Consider the following 21,346-nt stretch of genomic DNA (forward strand, 5'->3'; position numbering starts at 1 on the left):
TATTTATGTGCAAAACTCTAACACCTATGCTATAAATAATTAATGGCTTATTTTGAAAACCCAAAGGTCATTTTTGAAGCCAGCTGTCTTCTCCATGCAGTATGGCACCGGACTATGGATGGAGCCCCCCAATTTCAGACTGAGCTGCAAAACAACTCTGGTCTAGTCTACCTCCATACGTACCAACACTCCTCTACTATTATCCTCTAAGTACTGGCAACAAACTGGTGGCCCATGGTCAACTGACACTGTATGGCCCGGAGACCCTAGCAGCTCTGGCTCACTCAGATATGCATTTTTTTTTTTTAATTAGCTGTCAACATTTTAATAGCAGGAGATAAAATGCAAACATCCAGAATTCTGGCTTCGCTTGAGAAACTGGAAGAGTTAGAAACTGTCTGTAAATTCTCATATGGCAAGAATATACCTGGGCTAAGAAGTGACTGTGTTCTTGGATTGGAATATGAACTCCCCAACTTGCCAGTCTCCACCACTCTCTGCTGCCTCGGACCCTGTCTGCTGCTCTCATTTGCATAAGCAAAATAATACACCTCAACTGGCCCAGCAGGCTTCTGCCCCGTCCAGCTCTGCTCAAGGCTTTTGACTTCAAAGCTGCATACCAATCTCAGGAGTGATAGCAAAAGAAAGGATGGGAGGAAAACAATGCAACAGGCATTAATTAATTATTAACCATTTCCAAAGAGTACACAGAACAGATCTCCGAATGGGAGACTCCATATGTAAAACGTGAGCCACAGTGCCTGGCACAGGGTAAGTGCTTGATAAATATTAGCTGGCATTATAACTAGTATTATTATTTCACTGTACTCTATTGGACACTGCAAGGATAATTCCAGAATGTAAACAGGTGATGAGATAAGAAATTTTTGAAAACTAGGAAGGAGGGATGCCTGCATGGCTCAAATGGTTAGGTGTCTGCCCCTGGAGTCCTGGGATGGAGCCTGGCACTGGGCTCCCTGCCCAGCAGGGAGTCTGCTTCTCCCTCTTCTCCTCCCTCGGTTCCTCTCTCTCTCTCTCAAATAAATTAATAAAACTATTTTTTTTAATGTAAAAGAAACTAACAATGAACAGTACTACAGAATAAGAGTCATCATTACAGAGGACTTGCTGTGTCCAGCCACATGCCTGGGGTACTACAGATATCATCTCTGCATCCTCACGGTCACGGGCACTATAGGTGCTATTATTATCACCATTTTACAGATGACGTGTATAGACTGATAAGACAGTCTGTAAGTAATGTTTACTGCACTGAAGTAAAGTCTTAGAAACTTTTTCTCGAAGCTAACAGTATTTCAATGAAGGTAACTTATGTTACCACCGTCAGATCATGGGTGATGTTTTGTTTTGTCTTGGTTTTCCAAACTCTTCAGTATTTTACATTCTGTTGACTTTTAAAGAAAATAGATACATCTTTGGAAATACCTCTTATTTTATCTTTGCCAGAGCTCTCTTATCTTAGAGTAAAACACTGAGAGTTCTTTATAAAACAATAAAATGGAGGGGGAGCGATATCATTTACTAGGTGATGACCAGGAGCCAGGCACTGTAAGAGTTGATTTATCTGCATTATATGTCATCCTTACCTAAAGCTTATGAGGACAGGTATATTTTTCTCCACTCCCTGAAGAAGGAAACAGAGACTCTGAGGTTGCATTGAGCTTGCCAAAGAGTTAAACTGTTGGGATTGAAACACATCTGCAATATCTGGGCTCTCTCCACTGTATCTTCCCCCAATTATCAACTGTGACTTTTCCAACAAGGCTATAAAAGTATGGATTCAATCCAATGTGTATGGGGAAAAAGGAACTTCATTTTCAGAAAGCGGTGATAAACACCAGAGAGGAAAGGAAAGGTATGAGCCTCCTGTTATCTTGGTGCCAGCTCTGGCTTGATCTCTAGCAGAGCACTAATCTCAGAACTGCCAAATGTATGCAGCAGCGCTGAGAAGAACGCCCCTTCAGACACCAGCAGATCATACTCTTGGACCGTATTGCTTTTTTTTTTTTTCCAAATTTTAAACAAGTCTTTAGAGCTCATCTATTCAGTACTGCCATGATTCCTGTCACCTTAAATACTTTAAAAGGATGGGTGCCCACCCAGCTCTGAAACATTTCACAGGAACAAGGATTAAAAGAATTCCACTGGCAACTGATATTTACGCTTAACCTCTCATGCTAGGAAGTGTTCCAATGTCTTCAATCTGTTGACCTCACTTCAAGTGAAATTCCTGGGCAAAACAGGAAGCAGCTGGTAATCAGTCCCCAGAGGGCAGCATTTCATATTCCCAAACAGACCTAAGTTTTAGTTTGGAATTACTCTCCTGAAACCTTCACTCATTTATTACTATGTTACTGCTTCCCTTGTATCTTCAAACAATGAAGATCCAAAATGCACAAAACCTGTACAAAAAAAGACCAATCTGAAGTTTGGATATACAACTCAGGACTGCACTAAATTGCTGATTCATGTTCATCTTGGGATGAGCTGAGAACTTTGGATTTTTTCACCTGGTTACTAAGCATCTTACCATCATTCGATTTGTTCTCTTCCTTCCGTAAAACTGCACATCTCCTTTTTGAAACACTTTCTTTTGGTTTTGACTGTTAGTCTTTAAAATCCAAATATTCACTGATTAACAATTCATCCAGAAAACATTTATTTTTCTTCTTCTTTTTTTTTTTAAAGATTTTATTTATTTATTTGACAGACAGAGATCAGAAGTAGGCAGAGAGGCAGGCAGAGAAAGAAGGGGGGAAGCAGGCTCCCTGCTGAGGAGAGAGCCTGACGCAGGACTCGATCCCAGGACCCTGAGATCATGACCTGAACCGAAGGCAGAGGCTTAACCCACTGAGCCACCCAGGCGCCCTGAAAACATTTATCTTTTAAAAAGATGTTATTTATTTGAGAGAGAGAGAGGGCATGAGCAGGGAAAGGGGCAGAGAGAGAGGGAGAAACAAGACTCCCCACCGAGCAGGGAGCCCGATGCAGTAGTCAATCCCAGGACCCTGGGATCATGACCTGAGCCGAAGGCAGACGCTTAACAGAATGAACCACTCAGGCGCCCCTCACTCAGAAAACATTTAAAGACCACTTACTCTATACCAAGCACTGTGATAGTCTCTGGAGAGACAAAACTAAGATCCCTGTCTTTGAGGAGCTAAAGGTCTAAATGTGGAGATAAATATATAAACAGACAATTTCCATACACTGTTTTCAGTGTTTTCACAGAGGTATGAACCCGTGTTGTGAAAGATTGGCAGGGACTGAGAGAAGACTGCTTTGAGGTGACACTCAGGCAGAATCATTAAGGATTGGAAGGAGTTAGCCAAGCGTTGGAAGGAAGTCATTCCAGGCATGTTTGGTTAATTGCGAGAGCAAAAGGTTCCTGTGGGAAGGTGGTAGAAATTGAGAATGGAGAGGTGGGTTGAGCATCTCTCTCTGCAGATGAGCTATTTAGTGATGGGTACGAAATGTAATGATGATTATTTTTAGTGCATCTATCAACTTTTTGATAAGGATGACTTGGTCCTAAACTAATTTTTCAAATTGCTGTGGTTGATACTAATTATTTTTAATAACGACCTTCCAAACACTTTACATCCATACAGTATTACAATCTACAAGAATTTATTTTGCTAATGAAATGTCGTGCCTCCTTCTTCATTTTAACCACAGAACTCCAATAAAGCAAACTCCAGGAACGCTAACCACCGCAAGGACTACCGTCCTCGGACTACCCTTGAGTGAATGGAAAACACATTGCTACTCCTGAATCACTTAGCCATAAATGGTGAGAAAGTCCATTTCTATCTTTAGTCTATTAGAAGAGGGTATTGGCACATCACAATTGATTTTCAAGAAATGGAGAGAAGTGGTTAAAAAAAAAAAAAAGAACATGGGAAGAGTGAGTCCCATCAAGTCCTGTGTGCCCAGGCACAGCAAGACAGAGGAACAAGCTGCTCCCTAAGAACAGTTATTCTGTAATACCAGTTCTTCCATTTGACCCAAGAAATGATAGCATTCCTCTGACAATATTTCCCAGGCTAGTATCACAGTCTTTAAGCAGCTGGATTTCTCCTGCCAAAAAGTATCAGGATAGAGAGCACACTAGTCTTGAACAATAGTAGAACTGAAGGACGGGGTGCCTGGCTGGCTCAGTGGGTTAAGCCTCTGCCTTCAGCTCAGGTCATGATCTCAGGGTCCTGGGATTGAGCCCCCTCCCCACTTCTCTCTCTGCCTATTTGTGATCTCTCTGTCATAAATAAATAAAAACTTAAAAAAAAAAAAAAAGAACTGCAGGGAAAAAATGAGCTTAAGTGTCACAGTGACTTTTCATTAAATTAAAGCTTTCAAACAACATTCATTCATTCATTCATTTAAAAAAAGTAGGCTCCGTACCCAGCATGGGGCTTGAACTCACAACCCTGAGATTAAGAGTCATATGCTCTATGGAATGAGCCAGCCAGACACCCCTCAAACAGTATTTAAAAGAAGAATTAAAGAAATCCAGCTAGAGTAGACAGGTTTTTAGGGAAAATCAAAGATGAAAGGATGTTAATTAAGGGATAAAAGATAAATGTTTTTCCTTAAAGATGAACCCTAATGATATTTTATCCTTATATTATAATTAGTAATAATAAGCCTTGGTAAGAATATTTATCACTTTTAAAAATAAGACAATGATAGGAGCACCTGGGTGGCTCAGTTGATTAAGTGTCGACCTTCAGCTCAGATCATGATCCCAGCATCCTGGGATTGAGCCCCACATTGGGCTCCCAGCTTGGCCGGAAGCCGGCTTCTTCCTCTGCCCTTCCCCCCTGTTTATGCGCAAGTGCACAGCGCTCTCTCTCTCAAATAAATAAATAAAATCTTTAAAAAAATAATAATAATATGATAGAAATAGATATACCTGAACACGCTACAATATACCAAAACATGGGAAATACATAAAATCTTTCAAGCAAGCTCAATTATTTTATCTTGGAAGAAGAAACGATGAACCTGTCTTTAAAAGTGAATGTTAGACTGATTTTTAAAAATCTTTTACCTGATTTAGATAATTTAGGCACTTTTCAAGACACCAAAGGCAACAAATGCAAGATTTCAGCACACATCGAGCACAAGCATTTTCCTGGGAAGGACAAAAATTTGAAATAATTAAAAACCAAAGAATCAGATGATCACACCGAAAATTCCAAATGTTAGAAGAATAAATAAAAGTAAAAAAAATCAAAACCTATGGTTCAAGGCCTCTACACCCACACCCTCTTTTCCCTCAAAATGTAATAGCTGAATTAGTTTTAATTTAATTCAACAGCTATTTAGTACCTACTGCATATAAGATAGAGTAAGGTATCTCAGACCAGAAAGGAACTTATACTACTGTAGAAGAAAAAAAATGCTAAATATAAAAAAAGGTTAGAATCAGAATATGCAGTAGATTCTAGTGTCATGAGAGTGGAACACAGAGATGACATCATCAAAGAGGAGGAGTAATCAGGGAAGGCTTCTGGGAAGATGTGTCATGTGAGCCAACCTGTGTTGAAATGCATGTTATCTCCATAGTCAGGGACAGGGAGCAGGCTCCAAGGAGGAGGGTGTGAGTCAACATAGAGGAAGAGAAGCAAGGGGTACTTTGCCAAACCAGTGATATGATGGATTTGCCAGAGCATATAGAGAGCAAGAATAGGGGATAAGACAGAAGGGCTGGATTCTGTTTGTAGGGATTTTGAAGAGAACATTCACAGCTATGGACTTAACATCACTAGGAGCTTTACCACATGCAGAGCTGAGGTCTGGAGTGCGACAACCACAGAAAGCCCCAAAATGTTTTCTCTTCTTACCTTTCCTTTGAGCTGACTGTGCATGTACATAAGGATCATTCGTGGAATTTTGACTAACGTGATAATGAAAGATCCTTTTGCCACTGTACCCAGGTGATAACGAATAAGGCGATTCACTGATGCCAAAATAGGTGTAAATGGCAAATTCCTTTTATCCCTATTTAAAAAGTAACCAAAAAGACAGTTAAAACAAAGCCTAAGTACAGGAATGGTTTAAGCCCAATGAAGTGAAAAAATCAGTTCATCTAAAAAAAATTCTAGCTTTGTGGCAAAATGGCAAAGAAATATATAGCTAATACAGATGCTACTGATGTACCAAATAAAATTAATGCTTCATTTCTCTATGGTAGTTTCATGGGGTTCTTAGGCTCTTAAGACTTTAAGTAAAATGAAACTGTGCTTTGAAAGCTTTTCCTCATAAATACTTACGGAATTAAATGTACAACCAAATGTACAACCAAAAAATGTAACTTAAAAAAATTGTTTAGGGTAACAGTCGGTTAGGCGTTTAGATCTTGGTTTCAGCTCGAGTCCTCATCTCAAAGGTCGTGAATCAAGCCACATGTTGGTTCCATGCTCATGTGGAATCTGCTTAAGACTCTCTCTCCCTCTGCTCCTCCCTACCTGCTCTCTTTCTCCCAAATAAATACATAAATCTTAAAAAAAAAAAAAAAAAAAAAAAAGATGTTCAATCTAGACCTGGTACCTCATTGTAATAGAAAATTGTAAGGCCTACAACTTATATTCAGCTCTGAAGTTAGGAAAGGGAGTCACAATACTTATTGTGATCCAAACAAATTAAAAAGGCATGTTATCCTTTGACAGACCTTTAAGTTTTTTTTTTTTTAAGATCATTTATTTTAGAGTGAGAGCACAAATGTGAACAACAGAGGAAGAAAGAAGGAGTGAGAATCTTAGGCAGATTCCACGTAACGTGGGGCTCCATCTCACGACCACGAGATTGTGACCTGAGCCAAAACCAAGAGTCAGAGGTTTCACTGACTCCACCACCCAGGGGCCCCAATAGAAAAAGAACAAAAGACGGTATAAGATTTATTCTTCTGCTAAATATAATTGCAGTGATATCATGACTTGCTGTTCTGATTAATTTTTTTGAGGAACTTAAAGAAAAGTATAAAGATTAAAGTAATAATCTCCCATGTTCCTACTGCCCAGAATTATCAGGTATAACATTTTGTCATATTCACTTCCAACTGCTTTTTAAAGACATGAAACTTGGCATGGCTGGGTGGCTCAGTCGTTAGGCATCTGCCTCTGGATCAGGTCATAATCCCAGGGTCTTGAGATCGAGCCCCACATCAGCCCCACATCAGGATCTCTGCTCTGTGGGAAGCCTACTTCTCCCTCTCCCACTCCCCCTGCTTGTGTTCCCACTCTCACTGTGTCTCTCTCTGTCAAATAAATTTAAAAAAAAATTAAAAAATTAAATTAAAATTAAATTAATTTTAAAAAATAAAAATTTTTTTTTTTAAAAAAAAAAGACAAGACATGAAACTCTTACAGCCTCACCTCCGTGTCCTTCAGACACAATCCCTTAGATGATCTTAAGTTTTCTGATGAGTATAAATTCTCACCTAGTAAAATAGTATGTTACCACAGCCCCCGCCACAGTCATCTGCTGACAGGCCAGGATGAATTCGCTGATCCATATCAGGCCCACTGCATGGAACCACCACATGTACTGCAGAGGCCCAGAAACTCTGAACTCCACAAAGCCTTGCTCATTCTGAACAGCACTGCCTAGGAGAATATCAAGGAAGGAAAAGAGAAACACATAAAGCACAAGCTAAGCAATAGGGCTATTCAATGTAAGGCATTAATCTAATTCCCAACGACAGCCCCCTCCCACCCCCTCCAACCCTCTAATGCGCCCCCCTCACTTTCCCCCAAACTACTGACTTTATGATCACAGTGCTACTGAATTAGGAGACAAAAATAATTATCACTTAAAAAGCTGTGAAGCCAGACATTGTACAATGAAGCATTTTGTTTTCCCCGAAGGCATCATATAGTTTTTAAAAGGTCTTCTATTTGAATACAGTCCTTACCACACCGGTTAATTTAGGCATGAATTTTCAAACACTTTCATTTTTTTTTTTCAGAGCTATTTATGACTCATCCAATAATTATATACCTAAATCATTAGCAATGGATGGAAATTCATATTATTTTCAATTGGTGAATGTTGCTAAATGGCCAGAGAGTTCACATACAAGCCTACAATACTTATGCCACTCCTCACCATTAATTCCATTTAGGGGTCTTTTTTTTTTAATTTTATTTTTTATTTTTTAATTTTTTATAAACATGTAATTTATTTTTATCCCCACGGGTACAGGTCTGTGAATCATCAGCTTTACATACTTCACAGCACTCACCATAGCACATACCCTCCCCAATGTCCATAACCCCAAAGCAACCCTCAGTTTGTTTTGTGAGATTAAGAGTCACTTATGGTTTGTCTCCCTCCCAATCCCATCTTGTTTCATTTATTCTTCTCCTATCCCCTTAACCCTAGGGGTCACTTTTGATATGAAGTGTGGTTGTAAGTAAGTCTGAGACTCTAACTATGAATGGTATCATCACAAGGAACTCTACTTAGGTTCAGATCTTTTGCAAACTAGAAAATCCCAAGGAAGCAAGCTGATCTTTGGCTGTAACTGGATTTAAGGCAACCCCACAGCCACCCTGCATTCAATCTGTTTGAGAATGAATCCAAATGTCTGAATCAGTTTTGGAGTGTACTTCAAAGCCATGACCTGGTTCAGACCCACTCTGCTAGGATGATCTAAAAACCACACACAGGGAATGGGTTGGTGAAGAGCTGTGACCACTACTAGTTCTGAGGGCGATCAGACCTCAGTCATAAATGTCTGAGAATTATACCTTAAGTTTTAAAATAATTTAACACGAATCAGATTCATCACTGAGAGAAAGAAGCAGCAGGTCTTCTTACCAGCGGTGCCAAGAAAAAGAAGTGTCATGATCCAGTATGCCCAAAATAAGACAAGAGCAAAGAAAGTCCAAAAGGGTTGGAAGACTAGCAGCGGCAAGTGAATGAAGACCTTGCCAGCCACGTGGAACAGGGCGATGGTGAGAGCAACGCGCTTGCGCATGACCAGCATGATCAGGAACAAGATAACCTGTGTCCAGAGAAGGCAGAGAAAGGCTCCCGTTAGCGTCTTGGGCAGGAAACACAGGAACCGAACAATGGCGGACATTTTTAACATAACCCTTCCTTTCAAATGGAGTTAGGACTATTATTCTCTGAATCCCCAAAATACTTTATCAGTCTTGTGGCACTTAGCGCTCTCGTTTGTACACTGAAAACATCCTTAAAACTAAACATAAAAGGATTTCTCAATTAATAAATCCTAGAATTCTCCTACTTTACTTTTCTACTCATTATGAATCAAAATGGGCTGTTTGTCAGTCGGGATGAGGCTCTGAATTTATCTGGATAGATACACACCTGTCACTCTGAAAACAGGGGAGAAGACAATACACCCTGATTACAAAATCAGAGGCCGTATTTGTACCTCACCTCCTTTATTGGACCAAGAGCCCCTAGACAGCAGGGTCGATGTCAGATTTCCTGCCCTGCACACCCTCACCCGGCCCTGGGTGAGGACGGGTGAAGGATACTTTAAATTTAAAAAAAAAAAAGAAGAAGAAGAAGAAGAAGAAGAATTGTACTTAAAGATGATCAATACATATTTAGATAATAGTAACAAATAAATACCTTTTGGGACAAATGGTTTTGTGTGGCTTTTTAAATTTTTATTTATTTTTATTTATTTATTTTTTTAAAATTTTATTTATTTGACAGAGAGAGATCACAAGTAGGCAGAAAGGCAGGCAGAGAGAGAGAGGGGAGGAAGCAGGCTCCCCGCGGAGCAGAAAGCCCAGTGCGGGGCTCAATCCCAGGACCCTGGGATCATGACCTGAGCCAAAGGCAGAGGCTTTAACCCACTGAGCCACCCAGGCGCCCCGGCTTATTTAATTTTTAAACCTCAATTAAAAGCTTGGGATTGGTCTGAGAAGTGTCTGAGATTTTTTTTTCCTTTTTTCACTGAGGAGAAGATGAACCGAAGATACGAGTACAGATTATTTAACCACATGTTCATTGGTAATCTACTGTAGAGTGCCTAGCCAGCAGGGCTCACCAACTTGGAATAATGTTGTTAAAAGTTGAAAAGGCAAAAACGGGAAAATAATTAGTGAACAAGTAAGAGAAATGATATGAAGTGGTGTGTTTCTTTACATACTTTGAGAAAAAAAACTATTTTTAGGGGCGCCTGGGTGGCTCAGTTGGTTAAGCGGCTGCCTTGGGCCCAGGTGATGATCCCAGGGTCCTGGGATCAAACCCCTCATTGGGCTCCTTGCTCCGTAGGGGGAGCCTGCTTCTCCATCTTGTCCCCACTTGTTTTTTCTCTTGCCATCTCTGTCTCTCTCAAATAAATAAATTAATTAAAAAAAAAAAAGGAAACTTTTAAAAAAGGAATTCTATTATGACAGTAAGATAACATGTTCTTACAAATGATAATGTAAATATTCTAGGCGAAACTCCTCTCTCAACAGGCAGGCAGTGCAGAATAAAAGGTTGCATCAAATAACACTCATCAATTAGGGGAGCCTTCTGAACACTTTTTAGCGTTCCACACAGTGGGACAGAGATTTTCTCTCACGGAGGTCAGGGTTAAGCATGCAATAGCTAGAGGTGAGTTTCTGCTCCATTCACAATCCCTGTAAAGAAAAACGTAAACCTGAAAGATCCACCCAAGCCCATACTCACTGTGAACACTGTGGCTGAAATGGCATAGATGAGGAGGGCCCGAAGATTGTCTTCAGCTATTTGAAGCTGCTCAGGAATCACGGTTTCTTTGGGAGACCTTCTTTGCTTTGCATATAGCCACCACAGTACCCCTGTGCCACCTGGGTTCAAAAACCAATTGTTTTGGAAATAAGTAGCACGAGAAAATGCGTAACATAAATCTGCCCTTTCCTGGATCTTTCCTACACATCACTGTGGGACTGATACAGCAACAATCCATTTGGCAGGGGTGGTGGTGGTGGTGCATGGCTGTAACTTTTTGCGGACAGAAGGGGAGCTCCAATTACTCCTTTCTCATTGTTCACACTAGGTCTTAGACATATTCCAGTGTATCAAATAAATGTCCTTCAGCCATATTTATTATTTTTTAAAGATTTTATTTATTTGACAGACAGAGAAAAAGCACAAGTAGGCAGAGCAGCAGGCAGAGGGAGAGGGAGAAGCAGGCTCTCTGTGGAGTACGGAGCCTGATGTGGGACTCGATCCCAGGACCTTGGGATCATGACCTGAGCCGAAGGCAGCACTTAACCGACTGAGCCACCCATGTGCCCAGCCATTTTTATTATTGACACTGAAGTTCAGAGAGAGCCAGCAAAGACAGGTATCCCTGAGAGGAAGTGATCATGAAGAGAGAGTCAGAGCCTGTTGGGACCTGAGGAGCTTGTAGGAAGCAAGTAAGGGTCACAGAAATCAGTAATGAAGCTGAGGACTGAGGAAAGGAAAGATCCTCTTTGTTGTGCTATCACAGTAACCCCAGTGCCTCCTGTGGAAACAGTCATGCAGTTGATACAGTATTTGTACAACGAGCAAATGAAGATGAAAGGAGTAATTCCCACCAAAAGCAGGAACAAAGATAGGAGATCTTTGATAGCTTGCTAGCAGTGTGTGCTAGGGATGGGAGTTTTTCTTCCTGTCACTGGTTCAGAGATCACAAGAGCTAAACTGTAGAGGGGGGCAAACTCGCCACCACATGAGCACTGTATCAGACACCTTCATTCTGAGTGACCAGAGCATCGACTGTTCTAGGTGCTGGGGACAGAGCTGTGAACAAAACTAAGTCCGCATGGAGCTTATATAGTCATAAGGAAAGTCCCCTCATGGAGCTTATATAGTCATAAGGAAACAAAACATATAAGGAATTACGTAAAAATAGAGTATATGACGTCTAAAGAAAAATGTAACCTCTTAATAGGGATAGAAAGTGCTGGGGTTGGGAAAGCATTGTAACAAGGTGGGTAAGCAAGGTCTCACTGCAAGTGAGTTGGTATCTGAGCAAAAGAATCAAAGACAGGCCAAAAGCAATCTATAAAACTATCTAAGAAAAGGCTGTTGCAGGCAAAGGTAATAGCAAATTCTAAGATGTCGAGGTGGGACCCCCGCCTGGCAGGAGAGAAAAGAGGCCACCATGGCTAAGCAACAAGCAAGGAGCAGAGGGGTAAAAGCTGTGGGCAGAGGGGCTCTAGGACCGGATCCTAGTGGAAGGCCTTGTAGGCTACAGCAAGGAAACGGAAGATTGAGAATAAAGATGTGTATGTGTACTCAGAGAAGATAAATGCCTGGGCGAGGAGAAACTGGGCTCAGAGATATTCAAATCAACCTGATCCCCACCTGCACTCAAGTAAACAGTGAATAGTGTCAAAGGGAAATGCCACCCCTGCCTGGTGGCAAACAGTGAGCACGAATTTTTTTTCCATTGAAGATGAATAAAGAAATTTAAAACCACCATGAGCCTATGAAAAACATTTGAAAAAGGGAAGTACTTCCATTTCGAAATCTTTTTTATTTTTATTTTTTTCAAAGCTTTTATTTATTTACTGGAAACACAGAGAGAGAGAAAGAGAGAGAGACAGCACAAGCAGGGAGAGTGGCAGGCAGAGGGAGAAGCAGGCAGCCCACTGTGGGACTTGATCTAAGAATCCCGGTCATGACCTGAGCCAAAGGCAGACGCTTAACCACCTGAGCCACCCAGGCGCCCCTTCCATGTTGAAATCTTAAAGAAAACTGTGATAGCCTCAAAAAATGGAGTAAAATCTAACCTGGCTGGCTCAGTTGGTGGAGCGTGTAACTCTCAATTTGGGGTTGTGAGTTTGAGACCCACGTTAGGTGTAGAGATTACTGAAAAATTTTTAAAATCTTGGGCCCCTGGATGGCTCAGTGGGTTAAAGCCTCTGCCTTCACTAGGAGTCTGATGGATTCCTGTCTCACGTTGAGGTCTTTTATCCATTTTGAGTTAATCTTTGTGTACGGTGTAAGAGAATGGTCGAGTTTCGTTCTTCTACATATAGCTGTCCAGTTTTCCCAGCGAATCCATCAGACTCCTAGAGGAGAACATAAGGCAGTAATCTCTTCGATATCAGCCACAGCAACTTCTTTCAGGATATGTCTCCAAAGGCAAAGGAAACAAAAGCGAAGATGAACTTTTGGGACTTCATCAAAATCAAAAGCTTCTGCACAGCAAAGGAAACAGTCAAAAAAACAAAGAGGCAACCCACGGAATGGGAGAAGATATTTGCAAATGACAGTACAGACAAAAGGTTGATATCCAGGATCTATAGTGAACTCCTCAAACTCAACACACACGAAACAGGCAGACATATCAAAAAATGGGAAGAAGATATGAACAGACACTTCTCCAATCAAGACATACAAATGGCTATCAGACACATGAAAAAATGTTCATCATCACTAGCCCTCAGGGAGATTCAAATTAAAACCACATTGAGACACCACCTTACACCAGTTAGAATGGCCAAAATTAACAAAACAGGAAACAACATGTGTTGGAGAGGATGTGGAGAAAGGGGAACCCTCTTCCACTGTTGGTGGGAATGCAAGTTGGTGCAGCCTCTTTGGAGAACAGTGTGGAGATTCCTCAAGAAATTAAAAATAGAACTTGCCTATGACCCTGCCATTGCACTCCTGGGTATTTACCCCAAAGATACAGATGTCGTGAAAAGAAGGGCCATCTGTACCCCAATGTTTATAGCAGCAATGGCCACGGTTGCCAAACCATGGAAAGAACCAAGATGCCCTTCAACGGACGAATGGATAAGGAAGATGTGGTTCATATACACTATGGAGTATTATGCCTCCATCAGAAAGGACGAATACCCAACTTTTGTAGCAACATGGACGGGACTGGAAGAGATTATGCTGAGTGAAATAAGTCAAGCAGAGAGAGTCAATTATCATATGGTTTCACTTATTTGTGGAGCATAACAAATATCATGGAGGAGAAGGGGTGTTAGAGAGGAGAAGGGAGCTGGGGTAAATTGGAAGGGGAGGTGAATCATGAGAGACTATGGACTCTGAAAAACAATCTGAGGGGTTTGAAGTGGCGGGGGGGTGGGAGGTTGGGGTACCAGGTGGTGGGTATTATAGAGGGCACGGATTGCATGGAGCACTGGGTGTGGTGAAAAAATAATGAGTACTTTTTCTGAAAATAAATAAATTTTAAAAAATGGGAGAGAATAGTAAAAAAAAAAGAAAAGCCTCTGCCTTCAGCTCAGGTCATGATCCCAGGGTCCTGGGACAGAGCCCCGCATCAGGCTCTCTGCTCAGTGGGGAGCTTGCTTCCCCTTACTCTCTCTCTATCTGCCTGCCTCTCTGCTTGCTTGTGATCTCTGTCTATCAAATAAATAAATAAAATCTTAAAAAATTTTTTTTAAATCTTTAAAAACATTATGAGAGAAAGACAAAAAGAAATGAGAAATAAAGACAGAATAAAAACAGAAAAGAAAACAGAACGAGATAATAAAGGAGACATCAAGGAGGATACCGTTCATCACAGCCGCAGAAGATACCACTTATTAAACATGTAAATTTGTGTTAGGAAGTGCAAAACCAACGCGAACAAATTGAAGCAACACAATGCTATTAAGCAAATATTAAAAGTCCAACTTTTTAAGTGATAAAATTGAAATTCAGGAAAGTTAAATAACGTGCCAATTATCACACACCTATTTAAGTGGCAGAGCTGGAATTCAGATTTAGTTTTTTATAAAAATGATCCATCTGCTATAAACTGAACGTTTGTGACCCCCTAAAACTCATATACTCAAGTCCTCGTTCTTAATAAGATGGTATTTAAAGGTGGGTCTTTGGAAGATGATGACATCATGAGGGTGAAGCCCTCATGAACGAGATCAGTGCCCTTAGAGCACAGCTGTCAGAGAACTCCTCCCCACTTGCACCATGTGAGAAAATATCAAGATGATGGCTGGATGCAGGAACCCAGCCCTCACCGGATAAAAGAAGCTGCTGGCACCTTGGCTTTGGCCTTTTGAACCTGCAGAACTGTAAGAAGTAAACGTTTGTTGTTGATGAGGCATCCAGTCGATGGTAGTTTGTCACAGCACCCCAAAGTGACCAAGAAACAGAAACTAGATACGATGGTGACACACGCTAAAGTAAAAAGAAAAGTGGCTGGACGAAGGAAGGAGTGGAATAACAAAGTGAGGAGGTCAAGTAAAGAAGTGACAGTGAGGAAAACGAAATCAGTGATCTGGAAGGTACACTTGAAGAGCTCCTTCTGAGTGTAAAGAAAGTGATAAAGGCTTCAAATGATAATGTAGAAGATGATAGCAGAAGAATGAAGAATGATGTGAAGAGGAAAACCAATGACACAGAAACAGTACTCAAATACAGAAATAAGACAACTTTTCAAGTTTGAAAAGACACACCCACGCCACCCCAAAAAAGAGATCATGGGCAAACCTAGTTAAGATTCAGAATCAGACAGAAGTTTTAAGTTATAAGGATAAGTTAAAAATTAGAGACACATCTAGGTGAGTGAAACAGGTTGTGGGCAAAGGCACAAAATTAGACTGGTCTCCAAAAAGTAAAGTACAGACCCAGGGAACATTTTGCCTCCTGAGAATTTTATATGCAACAGATTCAATATTCCCATGTTAAGGCAGAGCTAATAATCTTAGATGCTCAAGAATTAAGAAAATATAGAACTCACAAGTTCTTCATGAATAAGTTAAATGAATTCAAATTCATGTCATTAAAAAGATTACCCACCATGACCAGGTGGGATTCATCCCTGCGTTACAAGGATGGTTCAACATTTGCAAATCAATGAACCCGTGATAGAACAAATCAGTAAGATAAGAGAGAAGAACCACACGTTCTCTCAATTGATGCAGAAAAAGCATTTGACAAAATCCAGCATCCGTTCCTGATTGGGTGACTCAGTGGGTTAGGCCGCTGCCTTCGGCTCAGGTCATGAGCTCGGGGTCCTCGGATCCAGTCCCGCATCAGGCTCTCTGCTCGGCAGGGAGCCGGCTTCCCTCTCTCTCTCTGCCTGACTCTGTCTACTTGTGATCTTTGTCAAATAAACAAATAAAATCTTTAAAAACAAAACAAACAAACAAAAAAACCACTTCAAAGTATAGGGACAGAGGGAACATTCCTGAACTTCATCAAATCTATTTATGAAAGACCCACAGCAAATATCATCCTCAATGGGAAAAAGCTCACAGCCTTCCCGTTAAGATCAGGAACACGACAAGGATGCCCACTCTCACCACTCTTGTTCAACATAGTACTAGAAGTCCTAGCAACAGCAATCAGACAACAAAGAGATATAAAAGGTATCTAAATTGGCAATGAAGAAGTCAAACTCTCTCTCTTCGCAGATGACATGATTCTTTATATGGAAAACCCAAAAGACTCCAACCCCAAACTACTAGAACTCATACAGCAATTCAGTCAAGTGGTAGGATACAAAGTCAACGTACAGAAATCAGTTGCTTTCTTATACACTAACAATGAAAATACAGAAAGGGAAATTAAGAGAATTGATTCCATTTACTATAGCACCAAGAACCATAAGACACCTGGAAATAAACCTAACCAAAGAGGTAAAGGATCTGTACTTGAGGAACTACAGAACACTCCTGAAAGAAATTGAAGAAGACACAAAAAGATGGCAGAGCATTCCATGCTCTTGGATCGGAAGAATAAACATTGTTAAAATGTCTATACTGCCTAGAGTAATCTATACTTTTAATGCCATTCCTCTCAAAATTCTACCGGTATTTTTCAAAGAGCTGAAGCAAATAATCCTAAAATTTGTATGGAATCAGAAGACACCCCAAATTGCTAAGGAAATGTTGAAAAAGAAAAACAAAATTGGGGGCATCATGTTGCCTGATTTCAAGCTTTACTACAAAGCTGGGATCACCAAGACAGCATGGTACTAGCATAAAAACAGACACATAGACCAGTGGAACAGAGTAGAGAGCCCAGATATGGACCCTCAACTCTATGGTCAAATAATCTTCGACAAAGCAGGAAAAAATATACAGTGGAAAAAAGATAGTCTCTTCAATAAATGGTGCTGTGAAAATTGGACAGCTATATGTAGAAGAATGAAACTCGACCATTCTCTTACACCGTACACAAAGATAAACTCGAAATGGATAAAAGACCTCAACGTGAGACAGGAACCTATCAGCATCCTAGAGGAGAACATAGGCAGTAACCTCTTAGCTATCAGCACAGCAACTTCTTTCAAGGTATGTCTCCAAAGGCAAAGGAAACAAAAGCGAAAATGAACTTTTGGGACTTCATCAAGATCAAAAGCTTCTGCACAGCAAAGGAAACAGTCAATAAAACAAAGAGGCAACCCACAGAATGGGAGAAGATATTTGATAAAAGGTTGATATCCAGGATCTATAAAGAACTTCTCAAATTCAACACACGCAAAACAGATAATCAAGTCAAAAAATGGGCAGAAGACATGAACAGACACTTCTCCAATGAAGACATACAAATGGCTATCACTAGCCATTCAGGGAGATTCAAATTAAAACCACATTGAGACACCACCTTACACCAGTTAGAATGGCCAAAATTAACAAAACAGGAAACAACATGTGTTGGAGAGGATGTGGAGAAAGGGGAACCCTCTTCCACTGTTGGTAGGAATGCAAGTTGGTGCAGCCTCTTTGGAGAACAGTGTGGAGATTCCTCAAGAAATTAAAAATAGAACTTGCCTATGACCCTGCCATTGCACTCCTGGGTATTTACCCCAAAGATACAGATGTCGTGAAAAGAAGGGCCATCTGTACCCCAATGTTTATAGCAGCAATGGCCACGGTTGCCAAACCATGGAAAGAACCAAGATGCCCTTCAACGGACGAATGGATAAGGAAGATGTGGTTCATATACACTATGGAGTATTATGCCTCCATCAGAAAGGACGAATACCCAACTTTTGTAGCAACATGGACGGGACTGGAAGAGATTATGCTGAGTGAAATAAGTCAAGCAGAGAGAGTCAATTATCATATGGTTTCACTTATTTGTGGAGCATAACAAATATCATGGAGGAGAAGGGGTGTTAGAGAGGAGAAGGGAGCTGGGGTAAATTGGAAGGGGAGGTGAATCATGAGAGACTATGGACTCTGAAAAACAATCTGAGGGGTTTGAAGTGGCGGGGGGGTGGGAGGTTGGGGTACCAGGTGGTGGGTATTATAGAGGGCACGGATTGCAGGGAGCACTGGGTGTGGTGAAAAAATAATGAGTACTTTTTCTGAAAATAAATAAATTTTAAAAAATGGGAGAGAATAGTAAAAAAAAAAAAAAAAAAGCCTCTAAAACAGGGTGAAAATAACCAGTGAAAGCATAGTTCGTATAGCAAAGATGGGGAAAACAAAATAAGAAAGCACACACTTCAGGAAAACATAAAACAGATGACACCAATAAGACCAAACATAGCAGGCAGGATTATAAATGTAATGGCAGCAAACTCCCTACTAAAAAAGTTTCACATTGGGTAAAGCATTTACAAATGCACTGAAAAAAGGCACTTTATTTATTTTAAAAAATATATTCATATGTTCTGACTTTCAACACTAATAGTGGTAAACTGAGGGAAGGTGGGGTGAAACTGAAAATTTTAGAGGCAAAAGTAAACTTCTTTTAAAGCAGTAGTGGGGCACCTGGGTGGCTCAGGTGGTTAACTGTCTGTCTTCAGCTCAGGTCATGATCCCAGGATCCTGAGATCCACTGTGCTCCATGCTCAGCAGGGAGCCTGCTTCTCCCTCTCCTTCTGCCTTCCCTCCCCCCAACTTGTGTTCTTGCTCACTCTGCTCTCTCAAATAAATAAATTAAATTAAAAACAATAAAGAAAAGAGATGGTATATGAAAATAAAACTTTTCCTCTTTTTGTATTTCTATTTTCTACCATGGAAGTAGTTAGATAATTTATATTTGGGAGGGGAGGGAATTACTATTCTCCAGAAAAGACAATAAACACAGAAAACCCAGAAGGTTTCATTAGAAATAGTAAAGCAAAAATATTAAACAAAACAGAATGTCAGTAGACAGAAAAATGAGTAAAAATTTTATACACACACAATTATCCCACCAGGAGTAGCTCAACCAGAAAGAACTTCAACACCTTAGAATGGGGGATTCAGGCCATTAAAAGGTTTAGGATCAAAGGAAAGGATCCCTTCCTCTACCAGACAGGGAACACTGAAAGTATCAAGAGAAAAATTATAAACAAGAAGCAGAACAGGGCCTCAGTTGCTTTCTTTTTCTTATGGGCTCTTTCCCCAAAACTGATACTGATAGAAAAATGTTAGCCTCCTTTTAAAAATGTCTTCACTTGCTCTATTCCAAACGGCCCATGACTTCACCATTTTATCTCATTTAGTGATCTCCTAGTGAATTAACATCAGTGTAATCCACTCACCAGTCTTTTTATGGTGTGTAAACGAACTCACAAGACTTACAAAAGGAAAATTATTTAAAATAACCAAAGTGGGGTATCTGGATGATCTCCAGGTCCTGGGATCGAGCCCCCTAATGGCCTGTGCTCTCAGTGCAGTCCCTCCCCTCCCCCTCCTCCCCTTGCTCCCAGGCAGGTGTACCTTTCTCTCCCTCAAATAAATAAATAAAATCTTTAAAATAATCAAAGTAGTTCTGAACCGAGGGACTGTTAAAAGCAAACTTAACTCCCAATTCTAATTACTAAAAAACAAAGGAATAAGCAGCTTACCGAGTGAACCCAGTATGACCAGAATCGTTAAGATCCACACAAGTACTCTTGAAATATACCTGATTATCACCATCAGAATCATGGATAGAACTGCAGGGAAGACAGAGAACATGTAGAATATTATTTTAAAACAGTGGAAAATATAAAGAGAAACTCTTTCAATTGTTTTCTCCTAGGGATACAATTGGTCGCTATTGACACGTTCAAGACCCCAATTTAGGGACAAAAGGTTAACTGGCTACTTCTGCGCTTTGACTTTGGTACTTGCAGCACTGGAAACCAAAGGCACCTAACCGTGGGTTTATAAATGACAGAAAAGAACACATGCAAATGCAACATGGTGACTCCAAAACAGCACACAACTGTTGTGGATTCACCACGGGAAGACGTCAGAACTCACATGCAAACAGACATGCCAACACACAGAGTGGAGAGAGTGATGTGTCGTGTTGGTGATTGGAAAAACTACCACACACAGACAGAGATCAGTTAAAGGAGGTGCTACACTTCCTGGAGTAACCCTTGCATATCAAGACCAACTTCTCTGATAGATGGTCCATACACTAGACAGTATTTTATCTTTTTACGGTCGTTTCTCTTCTGAAATTCCAAAAAATGCTCTGACCCTATGGAATAATATTCTGAAGCCTCCGGAGGCCCAAATTCCTTTAACCTTACTTCTTAACTGGGGCCAGGGGTCCTGATTGATTGAGAGACTCTTCAAAAAAGAGCAAAGCTCAGTTGGAGTTATTTAGCCAATGCCTCTACCCAACCAAAGCTAAATTCCAACATGCTAAAATCTTGAGTGAAAGAAATCTTAAAAAAGAAACCAGGAAGATTTGACCTTTGCATGGGGAAATTTGTTTCTGAAATCATAATTTGTTCTTCTTTAATTAACTAAATGCCCATGTTACCAACAAATGAACAAAGAGAACCATTCCAATAAAAACTGGAATTCCAATGGTTTCACATTATTAGCACAATTTTAAAGGTTTGGTTTTTCTTTTCTTGGTTAAAGTCTTCAACTATTTCAGAAACCAAGTAACTTTTTCGTAAAGCTGGACTAATTCAAGTTTTTTGGGGGACCATTTGCAAAGCCAAAAAAACGGTCAGGATCTGTGACTAGGTAACATTATTAAGGTACTCACTTTTGCAATAAATGTACAGGAACCAAAAACAGATGGGAGCGTTTCAAATATCACAGAAATAGCTTTTCATATGGACAGCATTATTTCAACTGAGTCAAGTACTACCTAAGCAAAAAGAAAATACTCTCTAATGACAAGATGGAAATACAGCTAGTCTTCTCAATGACTACAATTGTTAACAGGCATAAATACTCATTTTACTTATACAGTGAAAGAGGTGCTTGGTTCCTACCACAGTTTACTCCTCCCAGCTAAAAAGAGCTATAGATTCTGATACGGTTACATATGGTTCTAGGTTAACCCAGGGTATTTACATCTTGAAAATCACATTTACTTTATCTATTGACAAGAAAACTCAAGGGCTAACAAGTGGAGATTTCCTAACTTTTCCAGCAATACAATGGTGTTATGAACTGTAGCAATGAAAAAAAACAAAACATACTCAAAAAGTAATCTATCA

The 21,346-nt window shown here is 40.3% G+C and overlaps 1 protein-coding gene across 3 annotated transcripts in view; it reads right to left on the reverse strand.

Annotated features, from left to right (window-relative positions):
* The window catches only part of SLC44A1 (solute carrier family 44 member 1), a 197,330-nt gene that overhangs the window by 63,098 nt on the left and 112,886 nt on the right, over positions 1–21,346 (reverse strand). For all 3 annotated transcript variants that reach the window (XM_032306475.1, XM_032306474.1, XM_032306473.1), the window contains exons 7-12: positions 19,739–19,828; positions 10,684–10,823; positions 8,845–9,031; positions 7,463–7,628; positions 5,868–6,024; positions 5,072–5,155 (exon numbers count right to left, since the gene is read on the reverse strand). In XM_032306475.1, coding sequence (XP_032162366.1) covers positions 5,072–5,155; positions 5,868–6,024; positions 7,463–7,628; positions 8,845–9,031; positions 10,684–10,823; positions 19,739–19,828 — 824 coding nt within the window. The remainder of the gene's footprint in view (positions 1–5,071; positions 5,156–5,867; positions 6,025–7,462; positions 7,629–8,844; positions 9,032–10,683; positions 10,824–19,738; positions 19,829–21,346) is intronic.

The sequence above is a fragment of the Mustela erminea genome, chromosome 12 (assembly GCF_009829155.1).
Source record: "Mustela erminea isolate mMusErm1 chromosome 12, mMusErm1.Pri, whole genome shotgun sequence".
NCBI lineage: Eukaryota > Metazoa > Chordata > Mammalia > Carnivora > Mustelidae > Mustela > Mustela erminea.